Source organism: Monodon monoceros, unplaced genomic scaffold, assembly GCF_005190385.1.
Source record: "Monodon monoceros isolate NGI ecotype Baffin Bay Population unplaced genomic scaffold, NGI_Narwhal_1 Super_Scaffold_1, whole genome shotgun sequence".
NCBI lineage: Eukaryota > Metazoa > Chordata > Mammalia > Artiodactyla > Monodontidae > Monodon > Monodon monoceros.
The window spans coordinates 54706999-54726201 of NW_021703765.1; the positions used below are offsets into that span (position 1 = coordinate 54706999).

At 41.2% G+C, this 19203-nt stretch overlaps 1 protein-coding gene across 5 annotated transcripts in view; it reads right to left on the minus strand.

Annotated features, from left to right (window-relative positions):
* EPB41L3 (erythrocyte membrane protein band 4.1 like 3) overlaps positions 1 to 16294 on the minus strand; it is a 192473-nt gene extending 176179 nt beyond the window's left edge. For all 5 annotated transcript variants that reach the window (XM_029231012.1, XM_029230987.1, XM_029230979.1 and 2 more), the window contains exon 1: positions 16125 to 16294. In XM_029231012.1, the coding sequence (XP_029086845.1) occupies positions 16125 to 16188 (64 nt within the window). In that variant the 5' untranslated portion in view covers positions 16189 to 16294. The remainder of the gene's footprint in view (positions 1 to 16124) is intronic.
* Positions 16295 to 19203: the final 2909 nt, after the last annotated feature.

The window sequence follows — 19203 nt, forward strand, 5'->3', positions numbered from 1 at the left end:
GTTTGAATATGTCATTTTTCTTTTGTAAAAACTTGTGTGAGAATCTCACCTTTATTTGACTTCTAAGTATAGGGTAAAAAGAAATGTCAGGAGTGAAAGAAAAATGAAATCGAACAAAAACTTTCAAAAGATTTCAATATGTCATTTTCCGGAAAGGGAGAACACCACAAAATAGATGCGTGATGTAATCTTTTACAGCCACTCCCCTTCCTAGAAAAATGAAAGAATTGCCTATGAAATAACACTAAGCTAAGCAGGGACTAGGCTTAAATAAAAATGTTTTTTTTTTGCGGTACGCGGGCCTCTCACTGCCGTGGCCTCTCCCGCTGCGGAGCACAGGCTCCGGACGCACAGGCTCAGCGGCCATGGCTCACGGGCCCAACCGCTCCGCGGTATGTGGGATCCTCCCAGACTGGGGCACGAACCCGTGTCCCCTGCATCGGCAGGCAGACTCTCAACCACTGCGCCACCAGGGAAGCCCAAATAAAAATGTTTTAAGCAACAGTGAACTTCCTCATTGTCTCTCATTTTTGAAAAACAAAGAAAAATGAGCTAATGAACTATTATGATAAATAATTTACCTAAAAAGTTATGCCACCAAAAAACTCTAGAAAAATCATTCTCATCTTTAAAAGAGAAGCTAGATAGACTGCCAACCGGCCATTGCAAGAATGGCCCTCAGGTGTCTGGGGATCCTGGCGGGACTGGCGAGGGAGGCCCTCAATGGTTCCTCCGTCCAACCTCGCAGCACATACCCAGGAATGTGTTGGAGGAGGGAAGGTTGCACCTGCAGCAAACAGGTAGCCAGGCCCCCCCAGAACAGAGGGGGAGGGGCATAGGCATGGGAAAGCAGGAACACAGAACTCAGGGAACAGTGATGCTCTCTGCGCCCAGAGACACTCACTCCACATGGGCGTCATCAACCTCAGCTGTCCATCACTACCGGGAACTTTGGGGGCCTGGAAAGTCATACCTCTGGCAACACGCCACATTATCTCCTGCTTTATGTAATAGTCTCTGGATGTTTTCGAATCAATTGCCGTTAAAGAAAATACATATTTTCTAGTTGTAGCTGTTGGCATCTTTCTGTCACATCACCACCCAAATGTGACAACCACGGCAGGTCTCAGGAAAACAGTACACCTCAGCAATAATTGCACTTGAGAATCACCTGGGAGCCTTTATAAACCAGCAACAGGGCCCAGGCTTTGGAGATATGGACTTAATTGATGGGACCCAGGCAGCAATATTTCTAACTCGCAGGTTGATTGCAATGAGAACCACTGACAACACCATAGACCATATACGGTTTGATATTTTAGCATCCTATAGACATGGTTCCAATCCATAACTTATCCCTACTACACTCTAAACACCTGTTACCCACTTTTCCTATGTTGGTGCTAATGCTTCATTAGGTAAGACCTTGGGATTACTTTTAACTCACACAAGTAAGGTTACTGGACTTCTTATTCTGTTTGACCTAGTATTAACAGGTGGAAAGAAAAACACTTTTTATTTTAAAACCTTGGACTGTAATAAAATGTACCAAAAGACATAATTTGTATCTTCCATAAGAGTTCATTTAATTGGTGATTTTAACACAGGCTATTTAGCTTTTAATTATGTCATCCTGAATTCTGATCTTCCACCTTCAGACAAGGCAATAGCATCATTTTCCTTCACTCAACTTTTAGGAAGAAGACTCAAAAACAGCCCTTTAAATTGTTGCTCCCCTTGCAGGGAATTTAAGCAGCCTCTGTCAGTAATGAAGTCCTAATATAGTCTGGCAGTGAATACTAAGGATGAAGATTCAATCAAATCAGAAGACACTTTTGCACTGCCCTATTTCTTCTGAAATTAAACAACCAAGAAATGATGGGCTACATGAGGTCATCAAGACAAAACTGCTGTCATTAGAATTGAAGAGGTCTAAGAAATGAGTAGAAAATGATCTTTCTTGCAAGCATTAATTAAAATCATGTTAAAAGGCTAAAAGGCAATGCCTATGAGCACCTGCTAAGTACACAGAATCAATCAATTCACATGAGGCACACTGAGGGTAAGCAAATGGTTAATGACCCAACTTTTAGCTTCTTGAAAGTTGAAGTAAAAATAGAGCTCAAAAGTCTAAGAAATGTCTTGTAGGCAAATGGTTATAACTCGCTCTTTTAGGAGAGCAGCCCAGTTGTTTAAGATCCAATATCCTCAGTTGGAAGACATTTTTTCCAAGAGAATCCTTGGAGCCAAAGCAGAGAAGTGACAACTGTGCATGTCAACATGAGTGAAGGAAGGAAAGGATTCTACTTCATCTCTTTCTAGAGATTTCCATGTAGCCCCTGAAGAAAACTCAGGAGCCATGGGTTCTTTGTGGAAAGCTCCTCCATCCATTGGGACTCTCAAACGACCTTTGACCTCCAGCTTTCCCTCCTGCCATCCTCTCAGCTCACAAATGCCCATCTAGCTCATCTCCAAAGACCAATTCATGTGCCATCTCTTTTGGGAATTCCCGCCCCCCGCCCCCCCCCCCTGCCCCCCATTATATTCTGGCAGAAGGAATCTGTGGCCCATTTGGTACTTGTTCTGGCCACTTTTGCATATAATTGTGTGAAAACTCACAGTGAATAGGATATATCCCACCCCAGGACTTAGAGCAGCGCCTTCCCTATCAGTAAGTGTTTAAAACGGATTTGACAAACAAATGGAAACTGGAGGAGATGTATCGAATGAGTCTCTCCTTTAGAACACCTGGAAAAGTGTTTATACTTTCCTTAACAATTTACTGAAAATTTTCTAAGTCAGTTTTTCTTAACCAAGTCTGTGAGGACCAGGGATGGGTGTTAGGGCATCTGTGAACCTCTTGAAATTGTGTATAAATTTAATGTTTATTCTAGTATGTGGCTCTCCTCCCCTCCAACCTCCCCACTGGAGAATCTTTACAGCTTTTTTTGAGTCTTTAATGTAACCATAATCCAAAAATCAATTGTAAAAATCAGTCCTACATATATTTTTATATAAACAATAAAGTATAAGAGTTTCTTGAAATGGTTAAGTAATGCAATGAGCCACCTAGGGCAGTCGCCACCTTGGATATCTATTAAAGAAAAACAATTCTCTGTTCTGATTACTCCATACAACTATTCCCTGAGGGCCAGAATGAACCACATGACTCAGGATCTTCTAGTATTGAAACTAGAAGGGGCCTTAGAGATCAGCTAGTCCAGTGGCTTGAAAACTGTAGAATGCACAGAATCATCTGGAGAACATGTCAGAACACTGATTTCTGGGTCCTGCTCCCACAGTTTATGCTTCAGTAGGCCTGGGAGGGGACCTAGGAATCTATTTCTAACCAGTTCTAGGGGATGTTGACGCTGCTGGTCTGTGGACCACACTTTGAGGACCAATGATCTAGTCTTATTTCCTACTGTATATATGACAGAGACCTTCAGAAGCTGGGTGTGACCTACCCAGAGTAGCACAGCCAAGTTGGAGACCTGGGTTCTAACCACACTCTGATTAGCAGGGTCCTCTTAGGCAGGTCACATCTGGGTCTCTGAAGCTTGTAGATGACTAGCACAGACACAAAAATCTGTCTTAGCTGGAGACATTCATACTGGTTGGTAATACTAGTTTCACCTGAAACCACAGAAGTTATGAAGAGAAAAGAATTTCTTATTCCGCTCATCCCAAGCAGAAAATTAAGAGTTTTGTTGATTTTTTTTTCTTCCTCTAAATGATAAATCTCTGTGGCAGTTTTATTGCTGTGGCTAAAATGTTCTTTTGAAACAAAAACATTATGTCATCCTTCTGACAATGCAATAAGAATATTCTTTTCAAGGGGTCACTTTCATAGTGTTCTAATAATGACATATTTTTCTATAAACCTTTTAGATAACTTTTTTTTTCCAATCATTTTTAAGGAGTACATTTTCCAGCACTTGGAAATATCCTCTCCCAGCCCTCCCTATAACTAAATAAGACCATAGATAAAAGCATGATCTACAAGATTTGGCTTCAACCAAAGTTTCACCTCTATCTTGTCTTATCTTAGACTGCCAGGGGTCTAACTTCAGTCTACTGTTTGTTCCTAACCTCCCCCTCAATGCCACCAGACCCTTCCCAAGCCTGCTTTGGTTTACACGCATTGGTCTTCCTGCTTCTAGGATCTCTAACCGGTATTCTGGACCTGTCTTGTAACCCTTCTGACTCAGGACATGCAAATTCATCTTCCTGTAATACGACTTGGCTTTCAGAGGAACAGACTCCATTGTCCTGCTTCATCCGGAATATAACCTTTTAGTATCGCGTGTCAGACTGACAGTACTGTTTCCAAAGCGTTGCAGAAAACAATGAGCAGAGCACATTATAGTTGAAATGTGCTTTACTCAACATCACCATGTACGAAACTGCTGAAAAGCATCTGTAAAGCCTTCCCAGAATTTTAAAAAACTTTTTCCAATCCCACAGTGCTCATTCTCTACCGTTTATGAAAAATTGCAATTATTCATTATAGTTTAAACAATGAACTTCATATCAAATGTGAATATAAAATACAAAACCCCATCTCTGTTATATTTTCTTCCAGTCATAACCACCATCACAAGTTCTCTAATGCAGTGTATTCAGAATTTAGGAAGATTGTACGAAAACCCGGCAAATCAGCCTCATCCTGGATGGGAAGGATATCAAGCTGAATGGACCAAGCTATATAACCTAGGAATGAGATGGATCCTGCTTTGTCCATAGTATCATTGTCTTCCACAGAGTTTTACTTCTAGGCACCCCTGAGCTGAGCATGACTTTGTTTTCTGACTCTGGGCTTCACATCACCCAAGACCAGGGGAACAGCAGCATTTTATTACTGATATCACATCCACATCACAACCATCTATTTGAGTGCCTTCTCTGTGCCAGATCCTGTGCACACATTGCTTCAAAGGTTAAGTAACTTCCAAGGGCTCCAGATCTGGGAAGTGACAGACCTGAAGTGATATTTGAATCCAGGTCTCATCTTACTTAGACTAGCAGTTCTCAAAGTGAGGTCCAGGAACCCCTTGGGGGGTTCCTCAAACACCCTTTCATGGGTCAGCAAGGCCAAAAGAATTATCTGAAAAGGCTAGTAAAGTACTTCTCCCTTTTCCAACGATATTTCTGTGTGAAGCTGGATTTTCTCGCCAGAGTTCAACCAGAACAATGTATGGTAACAGCTTGAATGCAGAAGCAGATGAGAATCCAGTGGTTTTCTTTCTATTAAATCAGACATTAAGAAGATTTATTAAATATGTAAAACAATGTTACTCTTCTCACTCAATTGTTTGGTTTGGGAAAACAGGGTTATTTTTCATGAAAATATGTCACTTGTGTTAACATGTAACATGGGTTTACTAATGTTATTTTTAAATGGATTAATGCATATTTTAAAATATTATTAGTTTTGGCTTCTAAAATGGTAAATATCAAAAGGCATAGATTACTTAAAAAAAAGCTCTTTGTGGATCCTCAATAATTTTTAAGAGTGCAAAGGGGCAACAACTGCCCAAACTTTGAGAATCACTGCTCTTAGATAACACTCTGATTCATCTTGTCACCTCCATTGCAGAAGGAAAGTTCTCATTGCTGGAGAAGGAGGTGGGTGGGAAAGAAGACCCCTTGCTTTTAGAAATCCAAATTCCTATAGCACTTATTATGTATACCATACACCAGGCACTTAACTACATGTAGAAGGGAATAAATGGTCTTAGAAGATACACTTGTTCTCAGCCCCTTCAACTAAATTGAAAGTTTCCTGAGGACACAAGAGTATTAACTCCCTTGGAATCTAGAACATATTCAGTCTTGAATAAAAACAGTGATTAACTGGAAACCTAAAAAAGAGTTGGCATCATGAAGGATTTCATAAGTTTTACATAGGTTAATAGTAGGTTGCCAAGGAAAGAACACACATAGTATGGAGAGACATAGTCTTGAGTTCAAATCCTGACACACCTGGATAAGTTATTTGATTTCTCTGAGCCTCAGTTTCCTTACCTGTAAAATAGATCTGTGTTCCTAATTCACAGGGTGTGAGGAAAAGTAGATACACTGTATATGTATAACATCTGTCATGTAGGAGGCACAAAAGAAATATTATTCCTCCTGGAACCACAATGGGTCAGTTCTAGGGCAAATGCTGCACATCTGAAAATCCAAATACTCGAGGGGACATTTTTCTCAAGTGAATTTCTCAACTCTCTGCATCTCTTGGCTGTTGATGTCATCAAGCTAGGTCAATTTCCTGTAGGTGTCACGTCAGTCTAGTTTTAGTCCTTTAGAGACATACACACATTCTGCTCTTGGAACTCACTGGCAACAGATATAAGCACTGGGAATTCCCCTCTATGAGAACAAAATCTAAAGAAACTGAATATTACACTATAGTGATCTTTTCAAAGTTGTAAAAACTTATATTATCGACAGTAATACAACTCCACTTAGTGGTTGCTAAGTAAAAAGTCTAAATCTTAAAGCTGGATGCAATATAAACACTTTCAAAATATAATCAGATGGTATTATGGAAAGTATTAAATTAAAATGTTAGCCTAAAATTTAAGTCCCTGTTTATTAAAAGAAAAAAAAAGCAATTTCAGGTAGTAAGTCTAAGTTTACCAACTGTGACGATATCCCAAAGTGTTTTATTTAAGATTCTTCTCTTGTTACACCACCGGAAAATTGGATCTAAATCCATTTACCATAGGCAAAGAAAATGTTTCCAACCTAAAACTGTATTTACACACAGCTGTAATGTAATTTTGCCTTAAAAAAAAAAAGGTATAAAAGTAAGAATTTGTGAGGGGCTTCCCTGGTGGCGCAGTGGTTGAGAGTCCGCCTGCCGATGCAGGGGACACGGGTTCATGCCCCGGTCCGGGAAGATCCCACATGCCATGGAGCCTGCGCGCCCGGAGCCTGTGCTCTACAACGGGAGAGGCTGCAACAGTGAGAGGCCCGCGTACCACCAAAAAAATAAAAAAAGGTAAGAATTTGTGGAAAACGAGGGAATGAAAAAGAATGTTTCTATGTCCCTAAATTCCATGAAGCATTTGGAACCACGAAAGCATTTTATGAAATTATCACTATCTTTTGTTTTGCATTCATATCATAAAGGAGTCCATTCAGCTAATGTTTGCCCTTTCCTTATAGATATACTATTTTTTAACCTAAAACTTACACTAGGTGGAGCCCCACGTACAAGATTTAGAGTGATTTAAAAAAGGGAAAGGAAAAAAAAATTAACAATTGAAAGCAAAACCCAAAAGGCACTCATATTTTCTCATTTTTTAAGAACGTACCCTCAAAATCTACAGTACCATCAGAAAAGAATTTTTCTTTCTAACAATTAAAACCATGACAGTGAACAGGACCATCAACATTTACTACAGAGAAGCACTGAGTGCAAAGCTGCTGCTACAGTCAAGAGCTGTAAGGTTCTGAATTCAATGCAAACATTACATTTCCTCTGTGGAGGAGGTATACGGGGCATGGGAGATAAATCTTTTCTGGATCCTTGTAAAAATATTTTGACAATGTTAATGTTCTCCCGTGTCTAAAGTGGGCACGGTCCTCAGATCCGTCATGACATTCCAATTAGAGATACACTGTTGTGAAAAACAAGTCTCTTAAAAACATCAGAGCATGCGTAAAAGAGAAAACATCCAATATAACAGCACAGGGAACTATATTCAATATCCTGAGATAAACTAAAAGGGAAAAGATTATGAAAAAGAATGTATATGTACGTATAAATGAATCACAGTGCTGTACAGCAGAAATGAACACAACATTGTCAATCAACTATACTTCAATAAAAAACAAAACAACAGAATACGTTCAAACCTCTAAGCTGTCCATGACGCAGAAATGTAGGAAGCCCTACTCACACATTTAGGAATGTCTGAGGAGGTAGGGGCTTCTGAACTGAAAAAACAAAAACCAAAACCAAAATATCGCATGTTCAATTATGGGTCGGTAGGACTTGCTGTTAAAAATAGGTTCTAACAACTCTAGAGCCTCTTGGGGGACTCAAGCTGGAGGAGATAAGGCGTCAGAGATAACCCGCCAAACTTAGTCATCACTCACTGCTGATGGATAAAGGCACCACGATTGCCCCACAAATATCTCCCTTCATCGTTGCTAGGTCAGCTCCCCCGTGCGCTATCTCAGGGCTGTCTTTCCAACGCAACGTGCTCGAAATGCAAAGTTCAGACCAGCAGCAAGAACCCTTGCCCAATTCCCCAACGCTTGTGCTGACACAGCTGACGTGGTTCTGTCAGTTTACTAGGCAGTAAAATGTTGCAGAGTCTCTTTAATTTTTTTTTTTCCCAGACCTATACAAAATCTTGGGCCAGGCCGGACCTAGTTCTGCTGACAGCTGAATTATGTAGCAGAGTAACCTTTGAACAAGTACAATTCATTGACCTCACATAAATTCTCCCCCAGAAAGTCCAAGAAATGGGTTCAATCAGGGTCAGGTAGGCATGGAGGCAGTTAGCACCTACCCCAAGAATCCAGCATCCATCATAACTGGGGATTTATACCTGTTCAACCAGTTATGAAAAACAGAGAATTATGTTCTTTGATGTTTGCTTCGTATTTTCCACAGGCAAGCTGATTTTGTCCTTTGCAAGCCATTTACTAAATTCAAATTATTCTGCTACATAAATGATTTATAGAAGCAAAACTAATAGGAGTAAAGAAGAATAGCACTTTGGAGTGGATAATCTTTGATGACAGAGGTGATTTTTTAAAAAGAAGAGAAACTATCTGAGCTTTGGGCTCTCAAGCCATTCCTTGGTTAAAACAAAGACTGGATGAATTGGACAAACTACATTAAATAGAGAGCCTTTTTCAATATCTATAAAACTGACAGCTTTTATGTAAAATCGGTCATTCAACTTTTCATATCTTCATATCAAGTTTTCATGTTGATGCAAAGCTATTTGTCCTTTTCCTCCAATGTGGTGGAGTTTTCCAATTAGTTTTTCAAATGGAAAGGAGGTGGGACCTGCCCTGTGGCACAGAAAATACACACTAACACATTTCCCCCAAACACTGCACTTTCCCCATCCCTCTTGCCAGTCTTGTAGCCAGTATTAATACTATGATAATAGAGTCTTACAGAGTAAAGCTTATATTCTAATTGTTCCCTAAAAGATGGAGGTTAGCCAGGCACCTTGTATCTACTTCCGGCATGATGGATACAAGGGAAGTGATGCTAAATCCAATAGGGAAGATCAATACAGACTCGACAGATTTACAGCCCTTCAGCCCTCCTCTCTTTATCTCAAGGGTAGCATCTTCAGAAGAGTCAGCAGAGGAGAATGGGTAACTGATGTTTTAAAACTTTTAAATATGGGACTTCAGGACCATCAGAAAAAAATGGTTGAGAGAGACAACTACAGACTAAAGTAGACTGTAGAATAACTTTGCCGAGCTAATAATCTCACTCTCTATATGCCAGGGAGGGAAGAACTTGATGAATCAATTGTTTTCATTTTGCTGACACTCCGTATTCGTCCTGAGAACAATTTCTTTCTAAGCAAAGTAATGTTTAACTACTTCCTTATCACCAACACTGCCTTATAAGCATAATTTAGAACTCTGCTATTATAATTCAGTTTGCTTTGGTTTTTTTCCTTTTCACTAAAGCTTTGAGAGAGAGACAATGTCTTCTTCATCAGCACTGCCATCATCTTAGCAGTTAAAGATAAGGTAGAGAAAACAAAGGACCTACATGTACATGGAAGTCATTAAAAGGAAACGGGGGTCGCCTTTAAGTGAAAGGGAGGTGAACAAAGACACTTGCTTTTGAAAAGACAGTGGAAATGAGCTGAGGCACACCTCCATCCTGCACGGGGCTCAGAGTCACCGGTGGGGACAAGGGTGCACAGTGAACCTGGGAGGTGATTAGAAGACAACATCACAAAGCAAGACCTGTAGGGCTTCCCTGCTGGCGCAGTGGTTGAGAGTCCGCCTGCCGATGCAGGGGGACACGGGTTCGTGCCCCGGTCTTAGAAGATCCCACATGCCACGGAGCGGCTGGGCCTGTGAGCCATGGCCGCTGAGTCTGTGCGTCCGGAGCCTGTGCTCCACAACAGGAGAGGCCACAACAGTGAGAGGCCCGCGTACCGCAAAAACAACAAAAAAAGAAAAACAAAGCAAGACCTGTAGGCGGCTGTAGGCCCAGCCCTGGAACTGAAATATAGCCCCATGTTTGGTGACTTTTTTCCCTACAGAAACCAAGCCTGAGAGGCACAAGCATTATTTCATTTTCAGAGTCTGGAAGTGGAATAGAGAAGAAAGAGTTATGATTCTTATTTCACTGGCCATTGTAGGTTTTGATAAGAGCACCCCTCCTTCCAATAAATAGACGTCCTTGGTTGTAGAAGCTATAAAAGTTGAATGAGATATTATTTCAGGCAGAAAAGTAAAAGCTACCATTTCCTGGAAGAGTCAAACTCAAGTCTCTGGAGGTTCAAAGCTCAGCTCGTATGACATCTCATTCCAAAGTTTCATTCTGCTTTGCATTATGATCAATCCTCTAGACAGCTTTATCTACCAATGGTTTGAAATCTCCTTGATATTTGATTTTTTCTTTAAACAATTTTTTTGGGTCCCACACTGGCTACTATAGTGCTGTGTATCTTTCGGGGAGTCAAAAAATATTTATGAAATGAGTAGCAGAAATGTCAGTATTTGGAATAGTTACAAACAATGCATTTGCTGCTTTTAGGGCTGGAAGCCTGAAAGCTTAAAGGGTCTTAAAAAATTGTATCTCCTTATTCAGAGAAAAATCCATTTTATTAAAACCATTTCTATTAATAGAGCAGATAGAAATCACCCACGTGTTTCATTTCCTCCTCTTATCCCCAATTTCCCAAATTCACAGGCATTTTCTCTTCTTCAGTTAATTTCACAAAAAAGTTCTGTGCCTATACGGTGGACACCATGATATCCTGCCCGGATCCCCTTACAGGAACAAAGGATTTATAATCCTCCAGCTTCTAGAAATGCTGCCAAAAGGCAGTCCTCAGCTGTCAGACCTTTGTGGGGTTGCCTCCACTGAATAAAACTGTCTTGCACAGGTCACACCTCCTTCCAGTAGGGGTAAGGATGCTCGGGCCATCTTGCTCTAACTGGGAACCACCTGGAGGTCATTCCAGCTATAGGGGTCCCCATAGGGTGAGCTGAGACCTTTGTGGGGATCACAACTTCTCCTTCTTCCCAGTCCTGCTTTCCTCCTTGGCCTTGGTCCCAGGAGCTCTTGCTAAGAAACACCTTGGCCGCCAATGTCCATTTCATAATCTATCCTCAAGAAACACAACCTGTGACAGCCCTGCAGACTGTAGGCGTTAGGTGTAAGGAATTGTTAAAGACGAAATCCCAGTTCTTCCTGATTTTATAAAACCAAAGAGGGCATATATAGATAAATCCATCACTCCCTTATGACATGCAAAGACACAGGGAGACACATGCAGGGTGCTGTAAAAGTCTGATGGATTCTTATACCCAGTAGGGTGGGAGGAGAGGATGCTTATCAGGTCAGAATTCTTGCAGGAGCTGTGTGTAACAGACAAGCAGAAGTTACTAGATAAAGACAAGGGAAGGAGTGGGAAGCAGGAGGAAGAAAATGAGAGAAATCATGGATACATGTGAGTTCCTGGGATACTAATGGCAGGACACACATGGGACACAGCAGGAGTGACAAGTGACACAAGTCTGGGGCTAAAAGCAAAGTGGCAGATGCATCTGGTAGGTGGTAACAGGATCGGGGGAAACTTGTGGGTCATCCTAAAGAGCTTTGTTCTTGACCTTTTTTTCAGACCGAGACACAAGACAGATGACTTTTCATGCAACTTATACTTCCAGATTTTTCCAACTCCTCACCTCTAGCAAAATTACTTGGGAATATAAAGCAAAAAGCAGCACAGACATTTCAGGAGGATGAGGGTGGTATGGATAACCCCTTATATAAACATGTAAGTACTAACATCATCTACTATATACAGAATCAGTCACCTTATAAGACAAATCTTCAGTGCATAAGATTTTTCAAAATATCTTGTTTTATATTGAAAGAAGAACCTTGTCTTTTTTTTCAGACCTCCATTACATGGGTAATATTAAAAAAGTAAATAAACATGGGCTCTTGAAGAGTAACTATGTTATTTTTTGTTATTGAAACAAATGAAATGTACAGGTTTTAACTTTTTAGTTGTATGATTCTTCCTCCTGCAAGTTTTACTCCTTATCATCACTTCGATGTTTACTTGGTCATCAAAAATTACTGTCATTACGGGTCAGAATGTTCATAACATCACTGCATACAACACAGTGTTGGAGCTCTCTTAATCTATCCCTGTCTTCCTTCTTACCTAGAAAGTTTCCACGAGTAAAATTACATTGCCCAAGTTAATAACTACAAAATCACAACTCACAAGCGCTACAGAAACTCTTGATAAACAGAATTATTAGCTGTACACCAGGAACCATTAGGTGATAAGACAAATAAGGAGGGCTGATGATTTTATACACAATCCCCAGCACATAGCCAGATGCGGCATCCGATAGATAGATAGACAGATAGATCTTTATCTATCTCACACACAGAAGAAATAATATGGAATAAAAGTGAGTGCAAATAATAGTGCCATAGAGGTAAACTTGAAAACAGTCTATTTTACTTAAAAAAAATACTTTTTAAACTTTAATACTTAGACTTATTATTAAGAGCCCCTTACCTGTGACACCCAGACAAATGATTAATGCTCACCAGGCTGTTGCAAAACTATGGTGGAGAGGCAGTACCAGAAGCAAGATGGAACCACTGGGGCGTTTAAAGCAAGAGGGAGGCATGGGCAGATTTATAGCTTGGCTATGTCTCTCTGGAGCAAGATGGAGGATGGTATAAAGATGAAAAGAAGGGTTTGGCAAGCTGCTGCAAAACTCAGGTAAGATGTTATGAGTATCTGCACACCTTGGGTAACCGGAAATCCCAGCATCTTGTCCAAGATGTCCGTGGTCGGGCTCCAGCAACTCCTACCCTTGTCAATGGAGACCCTTGGGAGATTCAAGCAGGGTGAGCTAGGCGACCAAGATAACTTTCTGCTTTTTATGTCTCTCTGATTTTGAGAAGGGCCTTATTACCCTGACTAATAAAGCAGAAAATTAGCTATTAGAGAAGTACTCATGATGGATTTAGAAGCTCAATAACCCTCAAAAGCAAGAGTTGGAAACCTAAATGGAATTTGTAGGTACACGGTTTATATGAATTGGGAAAGAATTTAGCTTCTGTTCAATTTTTTTTCCTGCAAAACTACTATTAGTTCTATCAAAATATGATTATAGGGCTTCCCTGGTGGCACAGTAGTTGAGAGTCCACCTGCCGATGCAGGGGACATGGGTTCGTGCCCCGGTCCGGGAAGATCCCACATGCCGCGGAGCGGCTGGGCCCGTGAGCCGTGGCCGCTGAGCCTGCGCGTCGGGAGCCTGTGCTCCGCAACGGGAGAGGCCACAGCAGTGAGAAGCCCGTGTACCGAAAAAACAAACAAACAAACAAACAAACAAAATATATATATATATGATTATATTGTCAGATACAAAGATATCAACTCCTCTTGAAACAGAAATCTCTTTCATAGGGCAAATCACCCTACTAATTGACAAGTCTTTTACTATAACCACTCCTGCCCCGCCTTCACTCCCTGCCATGACTCATGAAAGAGCTTTACATAACTGCCGGATAAAAGACAAATTTCGTTGTACGGGACAAAGTATTGTCTGAGATGCACCAAAATTCTGTCTTTGAAGGTACAGAAGAGTCCAAGAGTATATTAAAATGGTTAAAAGGAAATGTGTCTAAATGAAAACATTTTATGACTAGGACCCTGGTGGCCTTCAGCAGGTCAAGCTGTACCTCAGTTTACTCATCCATAAATTCAGATGATAAAAAGTTCCTGTATCATGAGGTTGTTAGGAAGGTTAAATGAGATGCATGTGGAGTCCATCACCCAGCACCTGGGAAAGAGGAAGTGATGAAGGTGATGCTGAGAATGAGGGCGCTGATGACATGTGATTGTGCACATCCCAAAAAGTAAACCATGTCAGGGTGACAAACCCACTAGCTTTTTTTTTTTTAAGAAAACGATCCCATATTGACCAAACCAGTAACTCTTTAGGCTGCAGAGCCAGCCTATCCCCTCCCTATAAATGGAACAAAAACAGATTAAAAAACCAAATGACCCACACATCAAAAGATTCCTTAATAGACTAGAAGGGAGCCTTAGAAAGTGAAGGAAAAGGAGAGGCTGGTGGGAACACACATGCCCTACAACAGAGTCGGATGAGAAATAATAAGCGAACACCCCGACTTGTACTTTGCTGCTTTTAGGACCAGAGATTTCTGAAGATTCCCAGAGCATCTCACAAATACAGTGTTATCTTCAGAAGGCTTTCCAGGTCCCAGACAAAAGAAGAATTCACAAGATTTGGGGCATGATTAATTTAAAAGAAGTAGGTTCTGGTTACTGATTATTATTGGAAGAGAAAGTGAGATTTTAAGGATGGTTGACCAGTGGGTTATCATTTACGAGAAGGAGGGCGATGGAAAGACCCAGAGAGACACACAGAGGAAAACACACAGTGTGAATCCCAAAAGGAGATTTTCGATGTGGAACTGAAAAATGATAGCATAACCCATTAGGCAAAATAGCTGATTAGGTAGTAATTGTGTCAAATCAACTACTCACAGCCCAACAGAGTAAACTCAAATGATACATATTCCTTAGGGTATGGATGGGCAACTAAATCATCTAAGATAAAGATTCGCAAATTACTTACACCGCAATAGAAAATCTTACAACCATCCACGCCAAATTTCATGCTAACATTCAATATAATGTTAGAGATTCCAGAAATAACAGATGGCAATAACAAATGTATTTGCTCCCAGCAAGTGAAATCCCACCACCTCAACTGGCTAAGATGGCAGTTTGAAATTTATTTGAAATTTATGCAGAGGGAGACCCAAGATGAAAGGGGAACTGATAACCAAGACAGTGATTTTCCTGTGGAAATACACCCCAACTGATTTCTTTTTTCCAGGAATTAGCCATGCTAAGTACTTTTAAAATATGGATAGAAGCTATTGGACCACCCACTTCTATAATATCAGGCTAATCAAAGGCTTTTTAAAAAATCTTGCTTCCCACATGCTTGATAACTAGAAAGAAATGTAACTAAAAATCTATTTTTTTGTATTCAAAACCTGCCTGTCATCTGGTCTCCATTCCACAGCAAGAAACCCACCAGCAGACATCAACCCTCTCTCCCCTCCCTGGTCCTGCATGTGCAATAGGTGAGTGCCCAGTACATCCTTATTGCCCAGTTTTGGAAGAGCAAAGTTAGAATTTGATATTTAACAGTGTTGCTACCTTGAGTTTTGAAACCATCGACTGAGAACCAATTAAAGTGGGAAGATTTCATGTCAAGATTCATGACTCATTTAATATAAATACATCAACAATGTATCATTTCCAATACCTTTATATTAGAAACGATCCCAGCATTACAAAAACAAACACATTTATATCTGCCGTAAATGGTAATTATGAATATTTGCGGTGTGTGATTTATAGAAACAATTGAACAAGAGCCTTAGAAAATTCCATTTGATTTGTTATAAAGAACTATTCTTCAAAAATCATATAGGGCTTCCCTGGTGGCACAGTGGTTGAGAGTCCGCCTGCCGATGCAGGGGACACGGGTTCGTGCCCCGGTCCGGGAAGATCCCACATGCCGCGGAGCGGCTGGGTCCGTGAGCCATGGCCGCTGAGCCTGCGCGTACGGAGCCTGTGCTCCACAATGGGAGAGGCCACGACAGTGAGAGGCCCGCGTAAAAAAAAATCATATAAACCCTCCCCTTCCAAAAATAAAGAAAACCAACGGCAAAACGTTAAGGTGCATGGGGTGCACGCACATGGGCACTAAGATGCTAAAGATATTGTCACATCAAACAATTTCACTTGGCAATTTTTTTCTTCCCCAGACAAGAGAGAAAAATCAACAGCTTAAACATTAACTTCAGGACTCACCCACATCGCCCGTGTCACATGCAGAGATAACAGTTTTCCAGGTGATGGGCAGGTCACGTGCCATGTTCCGAGGGGCAGCAAGACAGGGAGGGTGAGCAAAAAGGAGAAGAAAACACAGATTAGAAATAATCCAACAACTGGTGGTAACTCACCCCTATTCTGAGCATGGTAATAAGAGTTCTCTCCTTTCTAAACCTGCCCCATTGCCAAGACACTGTGGGTTAAGGACAAAGTTGCTATAGAAAAGCAAAGGTAGATAATTCACAAGAGATACAAAGGGATCTCTTGTTAACATTTTCATTGAGCAGCTGCAAATAAGAGAAAATGCATGCAGACCACATTTGAATATGTAATAGATGTTTCCAGAAAGAGACCATGAAAGAGTTGTATGAACATATAGGGACGTAAAAATAATTAAAGCAAGTCTGGACTAGAATGGGGGGGACGGGGAGGGAGTTTGAGACTGTGGCCAAGTAAAGACTTAGGCTAATTCAAAATCAAAATCAGAAAACCCAGTAAAATTATTTACACATTCCCACAAGCATTTGACTAAAATAATTCCAATTATACATTTTCCAAGAATATAAATTATAACTCATTTTAGAATGTGCTGAAGGTCAGAGCCATAGAATATAATTTGAATTCATCAATAAAAAGACCAAAGAAATAAGTTATTATTATCTTTTTTATAGAGGCCATGAAAAACTTTTACATGGCATAAAATTTCTAGGCTATGTTGTTTTTCAACCCTACAAGCCATAATAGTTGCTCTGTTAGGGAAGAAATTTCACAGCGTAAAGTCACATAAAACATAATATCAAGTAGATGGAACTCCCCAAACAGGCTTCATTTAAGACAGAGCATCTGTCACAGGCTTTCCACATGACAGTCACCTTGGAAGACCAGGCAGTGCCAAGGTCATGCTAGAGGGATTCTGTGATCCTTGGATCAACCAGGGCCTCCTGGGCCTCTGCCCTACAGATGTAAACTACTAATCCATTACATCAAAAGCTACTATCAACTCAGAAGAACTGAAAGCAAGGTCTCAAAGAGATACTTGCACACTTGTGTTCATAGCAGCCTTGTACACAATAGTCAAAAAGTGGAAGCAACCCAAATGTCCATCAACACATGATGGATAAACAAAATGTGGTCTGTACATAGACTGGAATACAATTCAGCCTTAAAAAGGAAGGAAATTCTGACATGTGCCCCAACATGGATGAACCTTGAGGACATTACACTAAATGAAATAGGCCAGACACAAAAAGGACAAACACTGTGTGATTCCACTCCTATGAGGTCCCTGGAGTAGGCTCATTCATAGAGATAGAGAGTAGAATGGTGGTTGCCAGGGGCTGGGGGGGAGGGAGAAATGGGGAGTTGAAGTTCACTGGGAAGATGAAAAGGGTCCTCGGGATCAGCTGCAGAGCGATCCAAAAGGATGTAACACTGCTGAACTTAAAGATGGTTAAGATACTAAGTTTTATGTTATGTGCATATTACTACAATTAGAAACAAAAAGCTGGGCTTCCCTGGTGGCGCAGTGGTTGAGAGTCTGCCTGCCGATGCAGGGGACGCGGGTTCGTGCCGCGGAGCGGCTGGGCCCGTGAGCCATGGCCGCTGAGCCTGCGCGTCCGGAGCCTGTGCTCCGCAACGGGAGAGGCCATAGCAGTGAGAGGCCCGCGCACCGCAAAAAAAACCCAAAAAGCTACTGTCAGAATGATTACTGGAAATTTTGGCCACCCCGTGTAGACTCAATCTTCAAAGGAAAGAATGAATAAGAGTCTAAGTCACAGCAGAAAGTGTTAAAAATACTGTAATTTGTAAAACAAAAGCATCCTAGCACAAACTCAAGAAACCTGGTCTTCCTTCTCAGCCGATGGCGGGATGAGAGCAGTTACTTAAAGGGCACTGGGTGAAGTCGTGACAGATATGCCTGCAAAGACCAGAGAGGGTCGAGCTGTCAGCACTCAGTCCACAGCCCTCTCCTGTTCCATCCAAGTCCACGGACAACTTGGAAAGTGCCCATGCGAGGTCTTCCTCCATCTAACGTCCATCCAAACTTTTAAAACATCCAACGTCCTTTGGATGTTTTAAAAGTTTAATGACTTGGCTTGTGGGTAGCATCTGGTTTAATCTCTCCTAGTAATGAAATGGTGAATTTTCTTCTCAGTGAGAACATGCGAACTGTCATGTTACTGGCCAAAGGATACAGTTGATCCTCTCTGGTATATTAACTATTTTTATTTCCTAAAGAATCAGAAAAGAGAATACGCGGTGCATACACGAATCACTATTATAGAGTGAGCTTACACATCTGCTTTCTATCACCTTCTGCCAATTTCTATCACCCTGTGCAAATGGTCCCTGAGTGCATGGGTTGAACCCTCAGTGACGGGAGATGGCCAGCATGGGGGGAGGACTTGGGGAATCCGAGGTGTGGGTTCAGTGGTCCATTAAAGAAACTGGGGGGTGTTGAGCAAGTCGTTAAACATCTCTGTTTCCTTGAGTGGAAAAGGAGAATAGTAGATGTCCTGGTTTTCTCATCGAGTTGTGGTAGAGATGATATGAAATGATGTTTGAAAAAGACCTTGGGGAAATAGCAAGCAGGGCAAATTCAGAGTGGGCTTTGGAATGTCTGCTTCTCAGCAGGAATGCTCAGCTCCTTCCTTGGATAAGGAATGTCCAAATAGGACATGCTGTAGCCTCAACTTCAATTTCCAATCTTATTTCCCGTTATCCATCAGTCATCCTATTGGCTTATTTCCAACCAACCTTTGGGCCATTAGAAGGCTCATGAATCTAGAGTAGGTTCCTAAAGTGTGATCCAGGACCCCGGGAGGTCCCTAAGCCTCTTCCAGAAGGGCTGTGAGATCAAAACAATTTTCCTAGTCATACTAGGACATAATTTGCATTTTCGCTCTCATCCTCTCAGGGGTGTACGGTGCAAGTTTCTAGAAGCTACATGATCTATGAGATTTCACTCTCAGCTTCTGACATGGAAGCAGAAGCCTACATAAGAATCCACTCTTTTCTCCTAAGCCAGACATTAAATAGAATTGCAATAACACTCTTC